At 60.1% G+C, this 23,011-nt stretch overlaps 2 protein-coding genes across 2 annotated transcripts; one reads left to right on the top strand and one right to left on the bottom strand.

Moving 5' to 3' along the window:
* Window positions 1-5,451: 5,451 nt before the first annotated feature.
* On the bottom strand, window positions 5,452-5,901 carry CALML5 (calmodulin like 5). The gene has a single exon (XM_045529701.1). It carries the CDS (start codon window positions 5,899-5,901, stop codon window positions 5,452-5,454), a length of 450 nt encoding a protein of 149 aa, XP_045385657.1.
* Window positions 5,902-17,217: 11,316 nt separating this feature from the next.
* CALML3 (calmodulin like 3) lies at window positions 17,218-17,825 on the top strand. Its single transcript, XM_045529700.1, has one exon. It carries the CDS (start codon window positions 17,339-17,341, stop codon window positions 17,786-17,788), a length of 450 nt encoding a protein of 149 aa, XP_045385656.1. The 5' UTR covers window positions 17,218-17,338; the 3' UTR covers window positions 17,789-17,825.
* The last annotated feature ends 5,186 nt before the right edge of the window (window positions 17,826-23,011 follow it).

The following is a 23,011-nucleotide window of genomic DNA, read 5'->3' as shown; positions in this document are numbered from 1 at the left end:
CGTCTGTGGACTGAACTGACCAAAGGCTGATTAACAGGAGACAAGGTCTAGTTCACAAGCACACAGGAGCTTCACAGGAAAGAGGCAAAAACACAGAGAGGGGGCCGGGCTTGCAAACCTATATACCGCTTTGACAAAGGGTGATAAATTGAGGGGAAGTGACAAGACGAAGGGCAGCTGGGGCGGTGAGTTGTGGGCGGGTCACAGCGCAGGAGGAACTGATGGGCGAGAAGGTTATCTCAGCGGAGTAGGGTCGTCCTCCTCCTGGCGTGGGAGAGGAAGGGGGCCGCCGTCTGCTGCTTCTCGGTGGCTCAAAACAACCTCATGCCACCGTGGCCACTTTGGGGGAGCCACGCTCTGATCTCCTCCACTTATTCTACCAACTTCTTCTTCGATGAACTCGCATAACTTTAAAAATCAGAAAAAAATTAGCCAGATCGTCTCTGTCCGCAGGAGTGTCAGGCAGGGGTCAGGTCTGCAGGTGGCAGACGCAGGCCAGGCGGGCGGCTCCTAGGGGCACAGACGCCGGGACCCGTCAGGGGAGGGGACTGCAGGAAAATGCTGGACACCTGACAATCACGTATATCAATCACCTGGTGACATCCCACACCCGTGTAAGCACCCGCCCCCGGACCAGGCTAATAAGAGGGAACCACCTGGGTGCCCTTAACGCCTTTCTCCACCGCGGAGACTGGTGGTTCCTCTCTCAGGAACGTATCTTCCTTCACTTTGGGTGGCCTCCTTCTTTCTTCCCTCTCTCCCACGATGGAAGCTGCTCGAGTGCAAGTGCCTCAGTCTGTGTCCACCCCGTGGCACCGGCCCGGCTTGCGATCCCCCCAAGCAAGGAGCCAGAGAACCAGGACAACATCTCTCTGTCAAAAAAAGCACCAGGAGGAAACGGTGCACAGCTCTCTGGGATCTCTGGGAACCGGCTGAGTTGCCGAAGACGGATCTCGCCAGTAAGTCCGGGCTGGGGGCCCCGTAACCCCAGCTTCCTTCTCCTCTGCCTCCCAACCCTGGGGGTCCCTGCAGCCCCCAGGCTCTGTCCCGAGCCTCACACTGAGAAGGGCAGGGCAGGGGCTCACGCTCCGGCATGCTGAGAAGAGCTGGGAGAGGCCTCGACAGACGCTAAATGCTGTGCAATTTTGCACACATCTCGCCCCCTCTGGGCCTTAGTCTCGGCTATAAAATGAGAGCATATTGGACCCACGATTGCTAAGTCCCTTCCTGCTGACGGCCGTGAGATGTTTTCCTTCCAGGGAACTCCTTCTCCCCACCTTATGCAGGCGAGGCTGAGCCCAGATGCGGAGGCGGCTGACCTGAAGCCCCCAGCAGAGCACGCCCCAAACCTCAGGCCTGGAACCCGGAAGTCCTGGGTCCCCACTCACAGGGCCTTGAGGCCTGGCCTGACCACTGGGGCCCCTGACCCCTCACTCCCACTTGCCCTAGTCTGTGCAATGGCCGCCCCTGGGCACTGGGTGCTGCTTCGATACCAGTCTAGGCACAAAGAGAGGGTGGCCCAGCAGGAGGCCCGGGGCTTGGCCTGGGGCTGGTGAGCTCTGCAGGTGCAGGCGGCTCAAGGGGCCACCTCTCCCCTGTGCTGCCCCCCCCACCCTCATGGCCTCTCCCCAAGCAGGACCAGAGCTGGGCGGTCACCAGTAGCCGCCTGGGTGGGCTCAGCCAGGAAGTCCAGGACCCCGACTCAGTCCGAGGCCCTCCCAGTCCCACGGGGGAGATGGAACTAAGGTGCTGGGATCCACAGGGAGCCTCGGGGCAAACCAGTGGCTCTCAGTGGGCGTGAGTGAGCCTGACTCACGGCACAGCCCAACGCCCGCTCTGCACCCCTCCCGCACGGCCCGGGGCAGGACTGGCAGGGACCCTGCCCCACCCAGGGCCAGGGGAGGTGGGGGTCGGCCGGCCGGCAGGCTCAGCTGGATGGATTGCTGGGGGAGCTGCCAGGAGGGCAGGGCGGGCTGGGCGCAGACGCCCCGGTGGGGAGAGCACGGGCAGCAGGTGCTGGGAAAGCTAAGAGGGAAATGGGCGGCTACAGGTGCTCCTAGGAGGCCCAGCACATTCCGGCGAGTTCCAGGGATGGCAGGAGCACAGCCTTCCTGCATCCACAGGTTCCTGGTCTTGGCGGGAGGCAGGCAGCCTGGGGTTGGGGAGACCCCCCCCCAGCAAGCTCTGTGCACCTCCTGCCCGGCCTGGGGCACAGCAATTGGGGAAATGCAGGGCAGCCCCGAAGGGCTCCGGTCTTCGGTCGTTGGGGAGAAGAAACATCCAGAAACCGCTGGTACCTGGAGTGTGAACAGGGTCAGTGAGGAATGCGCACAGCGCTCAGGGTCAGAGGGCACCTTCCCTGCAGGAAAGGCTCCGGGGGGAAGGAGGGATGCAGGGCTGAGGGCAGATTCCCCCCGGCCCCTCTCCCCCCACCCCTCCCTCTGCCCCCCAGTGAAGGGTCCCCTGAGAGAAGAGTGGATCAGCCGAGGTCTGGCTGGGGGCCCGACTCCCCACTTCTCTCTGCATCCACATGTTGGTCTCTGGCTGGGTTTTTAGTGCCTGGACGCCCCTCATGCCCGCTGGGTGGAGCTGGGTGAGCAGCTCATCCCGCCTGCCCACCCCCGTCCCAGGGGCCCCCCAGGCCCGGGCACCTCGGATGGCTGAGCAGCCGCGAGCTGTCACTCACAGTGGGGCTGCCTCGCTCCTCCCCAGGCGTCCTGGTCTCCCGGCTGCTCCCCGACGGCATGTCACCCCCATCCTCAGCCGCTTTCTCTCCCTGCCCCCTAACACGTTGGGCCAATTCTTTCCTAAGTTACTGGGAAGAATTTATGGGATGGAAGACGGCCTCGAGGTCCCATCATAGGACGGCAGGTGTTTTGGGGACCCAGGAACTTATCCCAGTGTGTTTTCTTCCAAAGATGGGGCCTCAGGCCACGTGGCAAGTGAGAGCCTAGATCTAACCAGTAGGACGTGTCCCCACGTGTGCGATGACCCTGTCTCCCTGTCTCGGGTTAACGCTGCCGCAGAAATGCCATTATTTTTGTTTTTCTTCTGCTCCTCCAGGTTCTGTCCCGCCCTCACCTGTAGAAACTGGGACAGTCAGGTGTCTTACTGGCTCCGTGGGGAGCCCAGGCCCTTCCTCCCATGTCGGTCAACCCGCACGGAGGGACGGAGGGACAGCAGCAAAAGCCCCGCCCTGCTGCCCTGGGCGGGGCCTTGTGGGCAGGGCCACGTTCTCCCACGTGCCCCTCTGCAACTTCTAGTCTATCACGTGCGTTTGTTTTCTTTCAGTATGAAATATTTTAGACACACAGAATGAAATGGTGAGTGTCCCCGCTGAAGAAACAAAACAGCCACCCTGGTGGCCCCTCTGTGCCTCCCCTCCCGCTCCAAGAGGAGACGTCAGTCCTGAATTTGGGGTTAAGATTCCCATGATAAGAACTGCATATTTCTTCCAGGTCATGTATTTTTTTTTAATTAATTTTGTGGATTCAAGTAGTTCTCAGACATTCAAACCTAGTGGACGGATCACAAACATTTCAAAAGAAATTTTGAGGGGACATGCAGGACTCTATTTTGCAGAATAAGAAAGTGAAGGAGAAAAAAACCCCAGAAGACAAAAACCATCTGCGATCACAGCAGCTTCCTACGAGAAAGGACACTCCGCACTGAAAAGGGGAGGGCGCGGTCCCGCAGGTTAGACATCGACCACAAAGCCTTTATTCTTCTTTGGTTTTTATTTCCTCTTGGAGCACTTCCTCTTGGAGCAGCTCTGTGTTGAAGAATCATGACTTAGAAACTCAGACCTCTGTGACCCGTGTCCCTGAGGACGGGCTTTCTGGAGGGAACCCCCAGCTGGAGACGGGGGACGGTTTGCTGCCTGTCCCCTGCTCCGATCTGGGGTCAGGGCCAGGCTGCCTCTGCCCCTCCCCTCCCACCTCCTCTGTCTCCTCCCTCCAGAGCCCTGCGGGGGGGGGGGAGCCCCCACCTGTCTCTGTCTTTCTGTCTCTCTCTGTCTGTCTGTCTCTCTCTCTCCTCCATCTCTCTCTGCCTCTCTCTCTCTCTGTCTCTGTCTCTCTCTGTCTCTGTCTCTCTCTGCCTCTCTCTCTCCTCCACACCCCAGCTCCAGCCTCGGGCGCTGGGCCAGGCCCTGAGGACAGGGTGGGAGGAACAAGGTAGCTGGGAGCGAGGACCTCAGAGACTGGAGTGTCCCTGAAATTGTCCACCGGGGATAAAAGAAAAACTTCACAGGCCCAGCAGCCCTGCCTGGGTGGCCTGGGCTCTGCAGGCTCTGTGCTCAAGTCGGGATAAAGTGGCCGGGCCCCGGCACTCGCCACGGCAGGGGGGCCCACGGTGGGGGGGGGGGTGCCATGGCAGGGGGGCCAGAACACCAGCTAGCTGAGGGGGTTCCGTTTCCCTCCCACCATGAGGTGAGAACCGGACAAGGCTGGCCATCACTGATGGTTTGAGCTGAAATCTCAGTCAGACAGAAACAAAAGAAAACCCCGTTTCCCTCTCAGAGGCGGCCCCCAGGCACGCAGCCAGCCTCTGCCCGGGCTGGGACATCACTAACGTCCCAACGCCCAGTGCAGGTGCCCCCACCTTCCCCTGCTTCCCAATTTCAACCTGACATGGGGGTAGAGTTTGCCCTGTAACCACACTGGGCCTCAGTTTCCCCATCTGCAATGTGCAGAGGTGGGTCTGACCATCTGAGAACCAGGACAGAGGGGGCCCTGGGGACACAGAGCTGCGGGCCCAGCTCGCTCTGATTTCTGACACAAACCCAGGCTCAGGGAGGCTCTGCCCACATCGGGGCGGGAGGGGCGGCCCTGCCACCCTCGGGCCCTTCTCCATCCTCCTGCCGCTGCCCAGCAGCACCCAGGGCGCGCCCCTCCCCCAGCCTCGGGTGCCCGTCAGCCACGGCCGGCCGGCGGGGTCTGGACAGCAACAGCTCGGGTGCGGGTCCCGGGGCAGCAGAGGAAATGCCCCCTCCGCTCTCCTGCCAGCTCTGTAGCAGCCCCACCCCCGTGCCCTCCGCCACCCCACAGACAGGCTCTGTCCCCAAGAGCTGCAGCTGGGATGCAGGACAGACACACGGGCCCACTGTTGTGTTGGAGGCGGAGGGGTGGCCGGCTGCGAGGTGCAGAGGGGTCATGCTCCCGTCTGTCCAGGGTCCCCACCCGCAGCCAGGCAGGGCCAGATTCAGAGCCGCAGCCCCCCCCCCCCCCGCCCCCGCCTGCCCTGCGGCGCCCCAGGGCTCCTGTCCTGGCGTCACGGAGACCCCTCAGGCCGGGAGAGGAGCCCTGGATGCTCCGCGGGGCCCCGGGGTCCCCCCGCAGTGAACGTGACACGGATGGACTGCGCAGTCCCTTTATTCGGACAGTGTCACGGGAGGGAGACAGGCCGGGCCGCCCCGCCCAGGTGTGCGCGGCCCGACGGCGCGGACGTGCCTCACTTCTGGCTGAGGACGCGCGCGAACTCCTCGAAGTCCACCTGCCCGTCCTGGTTCACGTCGGCCTCGCTGACCAGGGCGTCCAGCTCCTCCTGCGACAGCTGCAGCCCCAGCTGCGCCATGGCCTGCCGGAGCTCGTCCACGCTGATGTGGCCGTCCCCGTCCAGGTCGAAGGCGCGGAAGGCGGCCCGCAGGTCCTGCTCGCTGCCCAAGCCCTTCGCCCTCTCGCCCAGCGCTGCCAGGAACTCGGGGAAGCTGATGGCCCCGTCGCCGTCGCTGTCCACGCTCTTGATGAAGCCCTTCAGATCCTCCTCCGACAGGTCCTTGCCCAGGGCCTGCATCGCCTCGCCCAGCTCCTTGGCGTCGATTTTGCCATCCCCGTCCTTGTCGACCCGCTTGAAAACCTCCTTGAACTCGGCCACCTGCTCCTCAGACAGCGACTCCGCCATGCTGCGTCCGTCCACCTGCGGCTCCCAGGGCATCTGTGGCGGGCACAGCTGCAGGCAGGGGAGCCTGTCCTTTTCTGCACAGGAGCAGTGGGAGGAGGAAGGCTCCCCACCCTCCCCATGTCCTCGGGCAACAGCCTCCTCCCAGGGAGGGACAGACCAGCTGCAGACAAGAAATGCAGGAATTGGAGGGGGAGGGCCCGGGAGTCTGCAGGAAGCAGCATGGCGGGGCGATGGGCTTGCAGCCGGCAGCCCCTCCTGGCCCTGACAGCAGCCACCCACTCCAGGACGTCCCATCCAGGGATGGACAGTGTCCCCTGCAGACCACCCACTGCAGGACCTCCTGCCCAGGTGCCACCTTCACGGAGACTGGGGCTGGGTGGGTAGAGGAGGCCAGGAGGAGGGGGCCGTGCCTGCTGCTTCTGTTCTCTCTCTAGGCTGTTGCCCAGCTCTGTCCCTGCGGCTGGGGCTGGTGGCAGGGGGTGGGTGGTACCATCGATTCTGCCAGGTTGCAGCCTTGGGTTCCATCAAATTCCCATCCGGAGTCTAGAGACGGAGGATGGACTGCCCCCCTTACCTTCCAGAAAGCAAGGGGCCAGGAGGGGCAGGCAGGGGCAGTGCATTCAGAACCACAGCTGGTGCGGAGACTTTGTTTATTAAATGAACATATGAGGTGCGGTTTCAGAGGGGAGGGAAGAGCTTTGTGTCCCTAGAAGCCTCCCCCTGCCGCTCGGGGTTCCTGCCGCTGCGTTCCGTTGCCGGCCCAAGCTTCTCCTGGCAGACGCCCGGAAGGTACGCAGCAGGTGCTCCATTCACGGTGGTCAAACCGCCATGGCTGGGGTCTTGCTGGCGCGAGACTGGGGTGGTCCTGGTGCCGGGCACGGGCCAGCCCCGACAGTGCCGAGGCGCAGGAGGATGCAGCACTTGGCCCAGCTGGGGGTCTTGCTAAGCCTCAGCCCTAAGCGCAGAAACGCATCTGGGGACCTCCCTGGGGCCTCGGTCTGATCTGTCATCTGGAAGGGAACCCACCCGGCCCCCCGGCCCCCCGCCCTGGGCAGCAAGCAGGGTGTGGACCGAGAGCTCAGCCCTCGGGTACCATGCCCGGGTCCTTCCAGGGGTGGGGCCCAGCTTGTGAGGGCACCTTTGCCTTGGAGTCCCCACAGCGACTTCATCGAGCAAGTCCCTTCTGATCCCTGGAGATTCTGGTTCGCGCCCCCAACCCCTGCCCGGACGTGAGGAACAAACGCCTTCACTCTCCTCCTGAGACGGTTTGGAAATTCCACCTCCCTCCAGTTCAGCCCCCTTCCCAAAGTGCAGCCACACAAAGCCCTCCCCACGCTGCACCGCAGCCCACCCCGGACCGGAGAACCAGACGCAGAGAGAGACACGGGGTGGGGGGTGCATCAGTTGTCTGGCTCGTGCCACAGCGGTGCTCAGAGAGGGGCTGCTGTCTCCCCTCTGAGCTGGAATAGTACTGAGACCTCAATAAACATTGAGCAATCGGTTTCTCAATGACACCGACAACCAGTTCTGGGTGGGGAAGGTCAGTCCAGCCAGGAGACCAGAGCAGAAAAGCATCTTGCTGGGTAGGAGCGCCGGAAGGGTGAGGTTTTTAATAACTAGATTCAGCCCAGCTCCTATATTTATTGCTTTAAACAATACTTGAATATTTAAATCTATATTTGAAATTTCCTTTCTGTCTCATCCCATTAGCACGACCTGTGATTAAAATCCAAACACTCATTCGCTATTTCCTTATTATTTTCCCTGGTTATTAAATAACACTTTGCCAACAGCAGCAGGAGACTCGTGCTGTTGGCTCCAGCTCTGCCCCTGATGTGGCAACTGAGCTTATGTCTCAACAGCTTCACGTGTGAAGTGGGATGATAAGGCCCCCCGTGTCTGACCGGAGTACGGAGGGTCAAAACCCAAAGCACAGAGCCAGCAGAAGGGGTTGTCATTCCCTGACAAACTTTCATGTTCAGGAACAAGCTGGTTCGTGTTTGATGTAAACCAGCACTCAGGAAAATATCTGCTCGAAGCGGGAGCTCATGCTGGATTTTGCGATGAGACCTTTCTCGATTGAACTGAGAAGTTAGGTTTGTCGGCCCGAGGCCGTAGGTCAGTCCCACCGGCCGAGCTCCGACGTCCGCGCCCGCAGCCGCGGTTCCAGGCAGAGCAGCCACCTCCGTCCGGAACAGCGTCAGGCGCTCTCATCGCGGGACGGGAAGGTGGCCGCACACATGTGACGTGCATTTTCCAGATGAGGAGATTCAGTCCCAGGGAAGTGAGGTCCTGTGACTTCACAGTCCCGCCTCCTCTGCTACCCTCCTTCCAGAGCGTGCTTGGAACTTGACCCTTCCTCGGCCTCCCCCTCGTGAGGCGCCGTGAGCCGCTCAGGCCCAGCCCTGGGCAGAGGGTTGTTCTCTCGTCATGAGTGACCGTCACCACAGACGGCCCCCCACGGTCCAACGAGGCGTCACTTAAGAGGATGACATAGCACATGCTGTCACCCCTCGGGGGACTCGTGCAAGCCGTCGTCCTCTGCTGGTGGAGCCGCAGCAGCGGGTGCAGAGCCCGGCCCGGCTCCGCCGTGAGGGTGGCAGAGACCTCAACGTGCCTCCCTCCTGCCCGGGACGCTTCCTGCGTGAGGACGGACGGGCCGGGGTCCCACCTGCATCCCATGAGGAGCCCCGGGGACACGTGAGAAGCAAACAGGTGGATCCACAACAGGGGAGAAGGCCCCGGGTCCAGGCCTGCGTGGCGGCCCCCCAGCCGTGTGGGGGAAGGAGCCAGCGGGGGGCTCAGGTCGGCTGAGAGGGGACAGCCGGCACCGGCGAGGACGGAGGGGCTGTGGCCAGCAGGGAGGAGGGACGCGAGCGGGTTCGGGGGAGACTGAGCCCTTCTGCTCGCGTGTTGGAGGTGGCCCCTCCTCCCCGACTCGGCCCCTCTCCCGCCCCCCAGCCGAGCCCCCCACGGAAATGCCACCTCTTCCTCGGGAGGGTGACGCTGGCCCTGGAGAAGGGGTGCCCTTCGTTGAAGAGGCGTGAAGGCCTCTGCAGACGCTGGAGGAAGGACGGACACCTCTCCAGCCAGGGCCACGCGGGTCCCTGAGGGCAGGAGGGGACAGGTACAGTCGTGGGACTGCCTTGTGCAGTGGCTGCATGTGCGTGCATGTGTGTAGGTGTGTGTCTCTGTATGTGCACACACGTCTGCGTGTGTGTCAGGCGCAGGAGTGTGGGACGGTTTCCTCCTGTTCATGTGTGTAGCAGCTTGTCAGAGCTCAGTTGCGTGGGGCGTCCCCGGCAGCGAGGGCTAGGAGTGAGCCACCGCGCTGGCCGCACAGCTGCGGCTCCAGGCCCCTTCCCGGGCACCCTGCACACTGCACGCCTTCCCCATAGGGGTGACAGCACGTGGTCGGGTCACTGTGGGGTCAGCCCTGGCTTCCACGTTTTGCCACCTTTGCAGCCTTGGACGAGCTGCTCCCGTCCCTCGACATTTCGGCTCTGTTGCCGAGGAGACGAGGCCACACCTGCCTTCAGGGTCCCCGAGAGGTGAAAGCACCAGCTCAGCACCTGGCGAGCCGGAGTTGTCCCTGTCACCCTCACCACCGGCCAGCACCGACTCCCTGCCAGGTGCCCCCGGCTTCGTCCTGGCCGAGGCATGAGGACCCTCACCGCAGACCAGGTTTGCTATTTTGAGCTCTCGGGTCTTCTCTGAATTCAGAAACGCACGATTTCACGGCTTTTCCATTATTGGTAGAACTTAAGGCAGAACTGAGTTGCCAGGATAAAAGGGAGTGAACCAAGCTTGTAAATCGGCATCTTTCATCGATGGTTCTGAGGGTGGTGCTGGGGCTGCTGATGCGTTTCTGGCATGGGGACAGCACTGTGAGCGTGGGGACTGCCGGGAGCCGAGCGCTGTGCATGGAGGGCGTCCTCCCTCGCAGTCCCAGCAATTGCCGTGACGCACACGTACAAACATGCTCCAAGGGAGTTCAGATCTGAACCATAAACGCAAGCGGACGAATGCGCAAAAGGAGAGGTGAGATAGAAACGTATGTAAATAATCCTAGAAACAAACCCAGAAGCTGTCAAAGAAAAGACAGACATATCTGAAAACACAGTAAAAAAAACTCGCTTCTTCGCCAGGCGCCTCACGGGTCTGACCCGCCCACCTGGGTGGCGGAGGCTCAGGTGCAGGGATGTGCACACCCCGGGGAGGGGTCCCGTGTCCAGGCCTCCTCTGTCACTTGACTCTCGGCCTCTGCCTGTGCCCAGAGCTCCGTGCCGGGGTCTGTGGACACCCCCAGCCCTTCGTTTTGTCGTGGGATTTCCCGACGGTGAGTGGCTGGGCTGAGGATAAGTGTGTCTTCCCAGTAAACATGCCCTCATGTCACGTGGACACCCTTGATGCTCATATGTGAATGACACTTTCCTCCCATTCCTGAGGCCAGTTTTGGGGGCAGTCATGGTTAACCCCATTTCAGAGACTGAGAAACTGAGCCACGAAGAGAAGGAGCCCGCCCCTGGGAATGAAGCTGGAATCCAAACACGGGGGCGCCGTGACTCACTTGGCACTTGGCACGTGCCGGTCGCCCAGTGGGCTCCATGCGCTCGTGTCTCCTGTTCCCAACCAGACGTCTGCGGCTCCTGGGCCCCCGCTTGCCCCCCGCCCACCCCAGCCGTCTCCCAGCACTGAAGCCACTGCCTTGGAATTCTTGAACACCCCACTTCCAAAGACTACGCCTTTGCCACAAGTATTTCTTCCTGTCTCTTCTGGGGGCTCCCTGCTGTTGGATACACGTTTAATTATGAGATATGTACACAGTTGCCATTTCTATCCACCCCTAACATTTCCCCAGCTGCCATACACCACTCTCTCACAAATCCAGATACCCTTCACCGCGCACCTCCTGGCTCTAATATCGGCCTTTTCTTTCTTTCCTACGCTAGATTCTGCTCCACGCCCAGTTCTCTTCACGCTGCGACACTCTAGGAAGGGGGGGCCTTTCTGCTGGCCCAGGGGAGTGGACGCCCATTGCCGTAATCGGTTGTGTCTCCTGCTCCCCTGGACGAGACTCTCGGAGCCGTCTCTGAGCCACCGTAGCTTCCCTTCCCTCCCCCTCCCGTAATCCCCTCTGTCCATCTGCAAGTATCTCAGCACGGGGGCTGTTTCTCCTTCCTGCCTCCTCCTCTGGGGAGGTTGCTGGAGCTTCATGTTGGCTTTAACTAGTTCATAGTGACTAGTTCATAACAGTTCATGACTCTGGTGTGTTGACATCCCGTCCTGAAGCCTCCTGGTCACAGCACGACACTGTGCCTTGTGTGACACAGGCCCTGCTGTTCCCGCCACCTGTTATGGGGTTTCTGGGGACCTTGGCACAGGTGTGCTAATGTCAGTGCACCAGCTCCAGCCTTTACTCAGCCGCCCACGCCAGCCCGCAACGCCCCGTTGCCTAAACTGGGCCGAACCACGGCGAAGCCACCGCCGCCTCCCTGCCCTGGGGAGGCGGGTGACGTGGACACACCCTTCCCATGCGCCAGGTGCTGTGCTGAGGGCTCTCAGGCATGACCTCATTTTTCCTCCCCACTTATCCTTATTCTGCAGATGAAGCAGTTAAGGCTTAGTCATGTGGCCAAACTAGTCCACGAAGAGGCGGGAATGTGAGTCCAGGGTTGCCTGACTCCGGAGCCCAGGCTCTTAACCAGGGCATCGCGGTGCCCACTTGTCACCTGACAGCCTCGCCGTTCTCCGTGAGCCACCGAAGGTGGCCCAGACCCTGCTCCTGCAGCCCCCAGAGACCCGATAAGGCTGGGCCGCGTGGCTGCCTAGCCCGGAAGCACAGCCTGGAATGTCCCATCATCATCCTGGGCACACGAGAGTGGGGCTGAGACCACAGGACCTGCCAGGAGGAGGTGGCTCAGCCTCAGCTGTCCCCTCCCGGTCACAGGGCTTTGACAACACACGTAACTGCTCCTCATCTGTGTAAAAACCTAAATACACTCGTCTGGGTACATAGAGGGTCCTTGAGGCATTTCTATGAAATCCTTGGAAACAATGTCACTGTAATCAGCTGTGTTTACGTAAGTCTACCGTTATCTTATCTTCGGGGACATGCTGTGACCAGCACCCTCTGGTCCTGGCTGGGTCTGTGCTGTCCCTGGATAGCCCAGCCACCGCCGGGTCGAAGATCTCTTTTCCTGAGCTTGGACTTTTTCTCCTCTTCTCATTTCTGCTGCTTCAGCCTCGTGTTTAATGTTCGCTGTTAAACACGCGGAAATAGTTATTTCATTCCTGAAGATCTTCCACCTCCCTCTGCCTACAGAGCTTTCTCCTCTGGTTTTTGTGTGTTTAGCGCGTCTGACCATTCCCTGGCATCTCGAAAGGAGAGCCAGGCGTTTCTGCTTCCCGGGTCCTCCCGGGTTATGTTCTGATACCTTCTGCCTGGACAGGGTTTATCTCGTCCTCCCCTCCCCCACTACACCGGCTTGACCCTGTCACTGTCCCAGGACCAGCAGGGACACATGTTTGGCTTTGGCACCTTACACACTCTCATTCTGCTTATTGCCCATAAATCCTGCCAAGTACACTGGCCCAAGCCCCTTTCTCCGGCACGTTCCAAGCTGTGATCATTTTCCATCAAGTAAGCTCTTAGGACTCAAGTCCTCTAAACCAGGCCTAAGTATCTGAATTGACTGTCATGTTGTATTTGTTTCCTCAAACTATAAACTTCTTTCCCTAAGATGCATCTGAAATTCCTTCCTGGGGGTGTCCTCTACCCATGCGGGACCCAGAGTCCTGTAAGTCCCTTTGTCTAATGACAGGTGTTGTGGGTGGGGTGGGTGGCTGGGCAGCCCGGGGGGCCCTTCATCCCAAGCCTGACCCCTTCCTGCCATACAGGTTCCTTTCCACCTGGTGTGAAGGTGGCACGGGGTCTTCCCCCACTGAGCTGTCCCTCTGCAAAGGTGAGGCCACCACTGCTCACAGCCCGACTGCACAGGGAACCCAAGTGGGCTGCCCTGCGGGCCCACGGTGGAGACACGCCATGCTTCCCACGGGAGCACCCCGCTCGGCCACACGGAGACCCCGCAGGTGCTAATCGGTTAGTGTCTTATTCGAGGAAACACCTGTTCCAGCTTTAACCCCGTCTCTCCCAAGAACTCAGCTCAGCACGAGGACTTAGGGTCCAGGAGAGCAAAGAAGGGCGGGAAGGTCCGGGGGAGAGGCCTCCCGGGTGCGTCCCAGGCCTGGCAGGAAACACAGCCTGTGACTCCGTGACAGTGGGACTCTGTGGAAACCACCTGGAGGTCTTCAAGCCGGGCACGGTGCTAGGGCAAAGTGACTCTCGGGGCACACTAACTTGATGAGCAATAACGATGGATGGAAGGGTGAATGAGTGAGTGAATAAATGAATGGGTGAAATACAAAGTCCTGCCGACATTTAAAGTTCTTTTTCTTTTCTCCAGATCCATTCTGCAAAACGAAGTTCACTTCCTCTGTGGGTCTGAAGTGCACATCAAACTTCTCGTTTCCAAGAACGCGGCTGCCTTCGGGCGCCTGCCGGACGCATCTCAGTGGGGGTCACAGGAGGGTCCCCATGGAGGACAACGCCCTTCCCTGCAGCCTCCCGGCGCCGGTCCCTGCTGCCGTCCAGGTAGGTCTCGTCTTCTCCGCGTTCCTCTGCGGCATTTCACGTGCTAACCGTGGTCTCTGCGGGACCCCCGAGCCAGGTGGCCCACGCTTCTCGGGAACATCACCCCATCTGACATTTGCCCGTTGTCACTCTTCTCAAAACGTCAAGCACCAAGTTTGAGAAGCCAGTGGAGCAGCTCCCAGGGCCGGCGAGTGCTCCCTGCTCTAGCTGGCTGCTCCTCCCTCCAGCCCCGGCCAGCCCTGCGCCCACCACGCCCTGCAGGAGGGCAAGAGCCGGCTCACGCGGGCTGCGGGGGAAGCTCTGATCTTTTCCAGGAAACTGAGAGGCTCCAAGAACAGATCTTCACGTATGTGGCTGCTTTATCATGAGACCTGTTACTAATGTGCTTCTGGTTGGGGCTGATCCTTTAATCCGAGTGAATCAAACTCGCTCTCAGAAACTGAGCAGCGGCCAGGCGAAGGCGCCGACCGAGGTGCTCGCAGAGGCCGGGAGCCCCCCAAGGCCGGGACCCCTGTGTCAGGATGGCAGGTCACACCGGCAGGGTGGCCTGGGCCAGCCTCACGCACCAGCTGCCCAGGGAGAACTGCAGGGCCCGGCGCGAGGACGAAAGTCTCAACTCGCCCCCAGTTTGGCCTTGTCACCCCCATCCCTTGCTCGAACTACCCTCCCCAGCACGCCCGGGCAGGGGCCCTGCAGACTCCGGGAAGCCGGGCTCACACGCCGACCTCCTCGTGGACAATCTGTCTTGGTATTTATCAGATCTCAGCTAGGCCAACCACAGCAGTTCCAGGTCATTGTTCCAGAACAGTGATCAGCTCCCTGGACTCAACTCCAGCCCAGCCCAGGGCCCCGCCCTGCGTGAATCTCGATGATTCACACAAGACCGACCAGAGTCCTCCAAAGAGCTGTGTCACACGCCGGATCGGGAACAGCCTTTGTGGGAAGGCGAGAAGGGAGGCCCAGGCCCCGGGTTCCCTCAGGAAAGCCCCCCATCTGTTGAGAAGCCCCTCTGCTGGCAGTGAGGATGCCTGACACGCGGCTGTTCCGACCACGGTCACCGTGAGCTGGAATACAGAGCGAGGCGTGTGCGTGACCCGGTCAGCCCGGCCTTGGGAAGCAGGAAGCGGCCGGAGTAGCTGGTTGACACCGTGGGCACAGCACAGAGGCCGTTGCTGTCACCATACGCATTTGATCAGCGTCCTCGACATCTCATCACGCCCCCCTCTGCCTATGTGTGTCGCGGCTGCTGCACATCGGAGTGTGAGAGGCAAAGACCCCCGATCCGCACCACGGCCCGTGCACCCCCTGCAAATTCAGGCGCGTCTGGTCGTCTCTGCAAGACGCGTGGGGTGGAGCTGATGGAAAGTCGCTCGTAGGAACTTGTGACGCTGGGACCACACACCCCGGAGTCTCACTGGGCCACAGACCACAGGGGAGGACAGCCTGAGAGACGCAGTGGCCGGGGTTGGGGGGGGCAGGGTCCTAGGAGTTATTTCTTCATTCTTCTATCTGCACGTTTCCCAGGTGACCCCGCAGTCACGCGAAGTGCACCCAGCGTCCCCAGACCTTCCTGCCTGTGTCCTGAACCCCCCAGCCTCCCTCCGCCGGGCCCCCCGGGACCTGCGCTGGCCGGACTGTTGGCCTCACCTCCAGACCTGGTGTTGAGCCGGGCGTGCCTTTCTGATCCTCTTCACGGGTTCTTTCCAGGAGAAGAAGGCGCCTCGTGCCCCGAGACCTGCTGGCACGTGTCACTTTGTCCCTCAGCCTCTCCTGAGGACCCTGCGCCCGAGCCCCTGCGTGGTGACTATCGTGATGAGCTGAACTTTAAGAAACGACCACTTGTCAAATGTTGATGTATCAGAGAACATCCACCGCTTTCTAAAAAGGCCATTTAAATGCTCCCTTTTCCCACCCGCGTATCCGTGTGAAGCTGCAGCTCCGTGGACCCCAACACGGGCTCTCGCCGCGGGCTGAGCGCAGGGCAGACCCGCTTCTGCAAAGCTGGGCGTGAAAGAGATTTGCCGAACTGTTTTTTCAATGCCATTCTCCTCCCTATTCTTTGTCTTGGAAAACATAATTATTTATCATAAAAATTTGTGTATGTGAACAAGAAATGGGTTTATTTCTATGTCTAAGTTATAACTACATAAAATGTATTTAGTTTTCAGTTTTAATTTCAAACACAGTGTCTGTATATGTAGATATGTTAATATATATATATATAGATCCTCCTGCATGAACACAAGCTCTTTGGAATCCTCAGTAAGTTTTAAACGTTTAAATGGGTCCTGAGACCAAAAACAACACAAATTCTGGAAGGAACCGAGTTTGGGGCGCGAGGCGCAGGGACAGAGGTGAGTGGGGACTGGAAGCCGTTCCCTCTGCCACCGTTTCCCAACCAGTGGGTTGCAGCAGCCGTCTGGCCTGTCAGGACACAGGCCTGTGTGAGTCACGGTGAGCTGAGCAAACTGGTTAAAATCCTCACGGGTCCTGTCAGTGCGTCTTTTTGAAAAGCACACCAGGCAAAGGCAGGATGTTTGAGCCACAAAGCCGTGACCCAGAAACCAGCGGGTCCCTGTCGGCCTCTTCCCCGGGCCCCTGCCGAGGCAGGAGGAGCGAGCGGATCCCTCGTGGCTGGAAGTCTTTGTCCCCCGCAGGCCTGTCCCGGCCACGGCTTTCCCCACGGAGCCAGCCCTGGGCTCCCGGGACACTGTGTCACCCACGTGCCCACGTCCCTCCTGCAACTGCCCCCAAGTTATTTCCTGAGCACGAACGCAGGAGGGAAGAAATGCTTAGCAGTCTCGTGTCCGCTGAGCACCGCGCTGGGGCTTGGGGGGTCATTAGTGACTCTGCTGTCGCACACACAGTGACAGCCGTGCTCACGTAGAGGCGGCCGCTGACCGACACTCCCCGCCGCCCCTGTGAGCACGTCTCCTTGGAGACATTCGTGGGAACCTCGACAACCTCTAATTACCTTGTTTGGTTTCTCTCTCGGTTTACCCACCAGCTAGCTGTCCGGCTAGTGACCCACGGAGGACCGGGGTGTCCGGCCAGTTCCCACTGCATTGCCACACACAGTAGGTGCTCAATACATGTCCGAGAAAGTGTGAGTGAGTGAGTGGGTTGGAGGAAATCCTTCTGCATTGCACCTGGTCTGAGGGTAGGGAGACACTCTGCATCCACCCGAAGGCGAAACCTTCTTCCTGCTCCGGAAGCCGTCGGGGCACCGAGGCTCTGCGCACAAAGACGAGGAAAGGGCGTCGCTGTCAGTAACGAGGGTTTCTGTTCTCATCCTGCCACAGAGCCCCACGCCGGTCACCTTGCCGAGTGAGCCGTGGGGGACGGGCAGGTGGGAGACGGGGGCAGGGGAGAGGGGAGGGCAGAGCAGGGAGAGCCCCGGATTGGCGTCTCCAGACGTCGCTCACCACGCCCTGCGTGAAGCTTTTATTAGAGTGGTTCCCGCCGGCTCTGCGGTTGTCAGCGTGGAAAGCCGGCAGCCGCCCCTGGCACGGGAGTGTCACCGTCAGCCGGGGAGCGGCCGGCCTGGTTCCTTCCCTGGACTCCTGTCGAAACAGGACCAGGCTGGGGCAACCGCAGGGCGGGGGCAGCGGCAGATCGAGGGGGGGGGACTCCGCTGCTTCTTAAGCCCCAGCAGTTCAAGCCGGGCCCGAAAGCCAGCCAGGCAGCCGCGATCCCCGCCTGCCAGCACAGAGCAGGGCTGAGCTGCCCGCGCCCGGGGAGTGGGCCCCGGCGGTGGCCTCGGTGCCACCCGCACCCTCCAGCATGACCGACCAGCTGACCGAGGAGCAGGTGGCCGAGTTCAAGGAGGCCTTCTCCCTGTTTGACAAGGACGGGGACGGCAGCATCACCACGCGGGAGCTGGGCACCGTCATGAGGTCCCTGGGCCAGAACCCCACGGAGGCCGAGCTCCGGGGCATGGTGAGTGAGATCGACCGGGACGGCGACGGCACCATCGACTTCCCCGAGTTCCTGGGCATGATGGCGAGGAAGATGAAGGACACGGACAGCGAGCAGGAGATCCGCGAGGCCTTCCGCGTGTTCGACAAGGACGGCAACGGCTACATCAGCGCCGCCGAGCTGAGGCACGTGATGACCCGGCTGGGGGAGAAGCTGAGTGACGAGGAGGTGGACGAGATGATCCGGGCCGCGGACGCGGACGGGGACGGGCAGGTGAACTACGAGGAGTTCCTCCGCATGCTGGTGTCCAAGTGAGCCGGCGCCCACCGCGCCCGGGCTGCCCCCCTGGCTGCAGGGCCCGTCTCCCCCTGCGGCGGGAAGCCCTGGCCTCCGGTGTCCTCCTCCCCCGCCCCCAGGTGCCCCGGGCACCGCGGCTTCTCCGGCTCGGGTGACGCAACCGAGCTTCCCGCCGCTCGTCTGTTCTGCCGACCCGCCCACCTGCTCATCCAGGACACGGGACACCCCACGCCTGCCCACCGTAACCCTGCGTCACTCAGGAGTGGAACAGAGGTGACCTTCCTCTGCATGGACAACGGGCCAAAGGTGTCCACCGGGATGACACCTCAGAGCCCCCTGGGCAGGTCCCTTATGGGCACCCAGCACCCCGACACGGGGCTGCAGCCCTCGGTCCACACCAGAATTCTCGCCGCCTCTGGGACTGCAGCCTCCACCTGCTTTTGGGTCCAGGCAGGCAGGTGACAGCTGGACCCTGGGTGAGCGGTGGTGACGGGGGCTTTGGCCATGGAGCTCAGGCCTCCGGGCAACATCCCCCCTTTCGTACAGCCCGAGCTCGCTCCATTCTGTCCTCGCCAAGCCGTGTGATTCATCGTTTGAAGCCGGGAGTGGAGCTGGGGTCGGTTGTAACATGTCTGCGTTCCTCCATCGGACAGAGGGAGATTTGAGTGAACGGGCCAGGGGGGCGGCCGGGAATAAACAAGACGCTCCTGTTCTGATACCGTTTCCTTTTGTCTGGTTCCGACTGAAACCATCCCGGGTTGAAACGAGGCCAGAATCCCCATGTTCTGTGTTTTTGAAACTGCAACGAATTCCTGCATGGGTGGGTGCAGCAAAAAGAGAGAAGTCTGGAAGTATTTATTTCCAGTAAAATGGATAAGCGGGTAGGGAGAGTGGTTAGAAACCGCACAGAGCTCCTAGGAGGCCTGCGTGGGTCAGGGTGGAGCAGCGACTCTGATGTCTCTGTTCCTCCCACAGGCTCACCGCCCAGGCACATGGCGTGACAGCAGCCGAGGACGGGCAGTCCTGCACACTCCCGCCACGCCCCAGGCCCGATCAGCCCACCCAGAGGCGCAGGGGCCTGGCCCGAGGTCACCGTGGTTCCAAAGGAAGCTGTGTTTGGGGTGGGTGGGTCCTTTCTCCTGCTACCCCACAACACCTGTGTTTCCGCATTTGCAAAACAAGGGGCATGTGCCCTGGAGCTGCACGGCTGTGACCCTCTGTAAGCAAGGGGCCCTCGTGCCGCCCCGCCTGGGCAGGCACTGTCCCGGCACCCGGCCTGCACGGAAACTCACTGCCACCCTGTGGGGCAGCTGCTCTCCTGCTCGTCCTTGTCTTGCAAACGAGCACACTGAGACACGGGGAGCCCCAGGGGTCAGCCTGGGCCCCACAGCTGAGTGGGGTTTGCACACGGGCTGTGCCCCGCCCGCTCGCACGCGGCCCTCGGGCCCCTCTGCCTCCGTGGGAACAGTGTTCTTAGCACACCTGGCACGTAGCAGGTGCCTGATACGTGACAGCTGCGATTACCGCCCCCACTAGGGACCCTTCCCGCTCTGACGCCGAGGCCGCCCTGCACACTCCCAGTCTCGTCACGGCCCCCAGGACAAGACGGGTGCAGGGAGGGCTCAGGAGAGGCTCCCTGGGGCTGGACTTCTGAGGGATGGGGACGATGGGGTCTCAGGTGAGCACTAGCCCCAAGGCAGGGGGAATTGTGACTCCTCCTGCCAGGGGCACGGAAGTGAGGACAGGCCTTTCAGGCTGAGCTAGCCGAGCTAATCCCCCGCCACCCTCGGGGGTCGGGCGTGGTCGGCAGCACCCGGTGCAGACGTGGGAGTGGGAGTCCCGTGGCTGGGACAGGGTACCCACACGGCGGGGAGCAGCGGCCCCCGGGCCTGCAAGCAGCAGAGCCATGGCAGAGGCTCCCACGTGAATGCCGGCCACCGGCCAAAAGGAAGGGGCAACACAAGGTAGGACGTTCCTAAGTTCTGCAGGAAGGACACAAGCAGAATCTCCCTCCATGGGGGGGGAGTCTCCGTAGTCCCTGCCACCAACCTGGCTGGGACTTGCATCTCATCCCCGCCTGTCCAGGTGGGGCCCAAGGAAGCTCTGGCAAGTGTCGGGGCTGACGTGACTTTTCTCTCCCCCTTCAGTCATTGAATAACTGGACTTAAGCAACCTTCCCTCATCCCCCAAAAAGGTCCTAACTGCCTACAGCTCCGAACAGCATTCCATCCATCCATCCAGGGGGGAGGAATTTATAAATATGACCTTGGCTCTCAAGTGCTTTTCCTGGGCCCCTCGTAAATCAGGGCTCGGCTCCTGCACTCCCAGGCTATATAAAGCACTCTCTGCCTCCCGTGCTTCTAATTTTAAGTCGCCGGCTCCTGTTTATCTCCATAGATTCCAGGGGCCTGTTCAAAGCCTCCCAGAGCCAGTAACTAAAAATGACCAGCAGTTCCCGCTGGAGAAATGTATTATCCAAACTCACATTTGGGGTGAGAGTGGAGAACAGAAGTGGTGGGAAATATCAGTTGTGTTTCTCCACCAAAACACAAAGCCAAATAAGACAAAACCAAACACTGCCTCTGAGAAAGGTCTGAGCCCAACCCATGTGCCAGCCTCCCCACCATCCTGCTTTCCTGGCAGTGGTTTCCATAGCAACAGGTTCTCAGCTAGGGATCTGGACTAAGCAAGAAAGCGCAGCGTCCTTGAGTCCCTCCCACCACGGACAAGGCTGGGTGCTGGGTGGGGCAGGCACCTTCCTAAGTGCAGGGAAGAGAAAGGCTTGAAATAGACCCAGAAATGATGGCAGAGTTTCTATAACCAGAGAACAAATACATGGGAACAATCACTGGAGGAACCACACACAGTCCCCTAAACACCTCCTTCATGTCTTTTTCTTTCTAACATGCGCAGAACTACCCAGGAAGGGAAGAGAGCTGGGCATTTAGTGCTGAGGGAGGGGGGCATCCCGAGGCTGAACAGGTGGGCAGAGGCCTCTTGGACAGCCACCCGGGCTGCCCTGCACACCTGCAGGAGCTGAACAGCCAGGGAGTGACCCTCTGGAGACTGGCCCGTGGTGAAGCTCACCTCCTACAGTCACCAACCTCGCCAGTCTCACCTGTGGCCACTGCATGCCCCAAGGACTCTGGTCTGGAGCCCTCCTGTGGCACGCTGACATGACGTGCCTGCCCTGCATCTCATTAGCTCATTTAATCCCCATAGCAAGTTGCACAGTAGCTACTTTTATAGCCCATTTTATAGAAGAGAAGATTGAGACTTTGAGACTCTGGATAACTTCCCAAGGCCACATAGCTAGTGACTCAGAGCGTGACGCCGGGTCTGAGCCGTCCCAAGGCTCACACTCTTCCGGCTGCACCAAAGAGGAGCTCCCAGGGCGGGCGAGTGCTGGGGGCGGGGACCCCAGTAGACAGACCTTGATGGGAGAGGCCGGGAGGTAGGAAGGAGCCGCCGGGCAGAATCTGCCTGGGCAGACAGGACCTAGAGAAAAGAAAAGAAATTCATCAGAGTGCTGGGAACATCCAGGGGCCACAGAACCAAGCCCTGGGTCGGGGGCCCCCATGTGGAACATCTCATCTCACCGCCGCCCCCCAGCCCCCACGGGACCCTTCTCAGGAGAGCCCCGAGCCTGGTTTAGGGCTCTGCAGTCACGATCTTGACATTCTCCATAGTTTCTGAGCAAGGGACCCTGTGTGTTCATTTTGCACCGAGCCCTGCAAACCGTGCAGCTGCCCCGCTCACCACGGGACCCTGCGGCCCCAGGTCAGGGCCAGCCCCGGGGAAACATCCGGATCTCAGGCTGCCTCTGCCCCATCAGACCCCCCCACCCTCCCGCACTGCAGACCAGGGCAGGGGCTTTGCAGGTGGGCTGGTGTTTGTTTGTACCCAGCCTGCGGACATACTTGGGCTTTTTCCTTTGCTTGCGTCTTTGTCCAGAAAGCAGCACTGATGCTGTAGGATTCCATGCTGAACGCGGGGAGGGCTGCTCTAGTGATGCCAGTCGCGTGCAGACTTGAGAGAGCCCAAACGGCAAGGGACACTCACTTCCTGCCACCCACAGGCCCCGTCGGCCAGCCTGGCTCAGCTGTGTTCCCTGGCCCCAGTGGGCTCCAAGCCCCAGAACTTTCCCCCGGGCTACCCCAGCCTACATGGCAGGTTCTTACCACTCAGAGGTCAGCCTGGCCAGAGATTGCAAACTCTGCCCCAAACACCCCCGTCACCACCGCCCCCCCCAGCGGGGAGGGGAGGAAGGAGCTGGGTTAGAGAATTGTGCTGCTTTCGCCGGGGAAAGAAAATGCTTCCCAACATTTAGATTAAGATCTTTCGATTCAGAAAAGAGATTAGGCAGAAGGTAGGGACTTGTTCTTTTCCAGTGAGAACTAAATGGTCTTAAACATCAGCAGGGAAGATTGTGATTAGACGTGAAGGAGAATTTCACAACAGCACAGATTTGGATGTTTCTCCCGGGGAAAACCACCTGGAGAAGATTTAACCCACAGGGCCGCTTGCCTAGTGGAATAAAAAGTGTCCTTGTGTCTCCCAAAGTTCTCATCACAGCGCTATGCACGGCGATGCCTCCCTGTAGGGGCTCACCGTGAAAAAGTAAATGTCTGAAGTTTCGCATGAAAGCTTTTGAGACTATCCCAAGAGAACCAGCTGCATTTGCAAGAACTGGGCTCTCCAAATAAAACTCCTGGTCCAAACGCCCCTACCTAATTTTAAAAGGAAATTTTCAGTTCTGGAATCCAGGCTTGGTGGCCTTATGCAAGCCCAGTTCTGCACAGTCACAACTTTAGAAAACGGTGTTCCCAGAGGACGCTCGGGGATGGAGCAAGACTCTGTCTGTAACCCAAAACCTGTGAGGAAACTTTAGTTCTGCTGCCAAATAGAGGTTTCCACTAAAAAGAAACAAAAACATGCAAAAAGGTTCTGCAACAACCGAGCCTTCTGTTTAAAAAAAAAAGCCCGCAGGGACCTCAGGAAACTCCAAAGACTAAAAAGAGATTTCTTTCCCCTAGAACATGGGCTTCGGCAAGGCCATGTGTGTGACAGGGACCTGGTCCCTCCCATGTCCTGCTGCCCCTCCGTCAGCCGCTGGAGGGGAAGGTGGCAGGTGGAAAAGGATTGTAGCTGTCGCCATGGCTTTGTTTTCTTTTTTTTCGGTGGAGTGAGGACAAAGCTATATTGACGGTATTTGGAGAATGAACAGCGATTTCATTCATT

Source organism: Lemur catta, chromosome 18 (genome assembly GCF_020740605.2).
Source record: "Lemur catta isolate mLemCat1 chromosome 18, mLemCat1.pri, whole genome shotgun sequence".
NCBI lineage: Eukaryota > Metazoa > Chordata > Mammalia > Primates > Lemuridae > Lemur > Lemur catta.
The sequence above is the reverse complement of the archived record's forward strand: the minus strand, read 5'-3'. Positions and strand labels throughout refer to the sequence as shown.

Excerpts from the sequence above, each read along its gene's own strand:
- CALML3 (XM_045529700.1), top strand. The coding sequence starts at position 17,339 with ATGACCGACCAGCTGACCGAGGAGCAGGTGGCCGAGTTCAAGGAGGCC.
- CALML5 (XM_045529701.1), bottom strand. The coding sequence starts at position 5,901 with ATGGCGGAGTCGCTGTCTGAGGAGCAGGTGGCCGAGTTCAAGGAGGTT.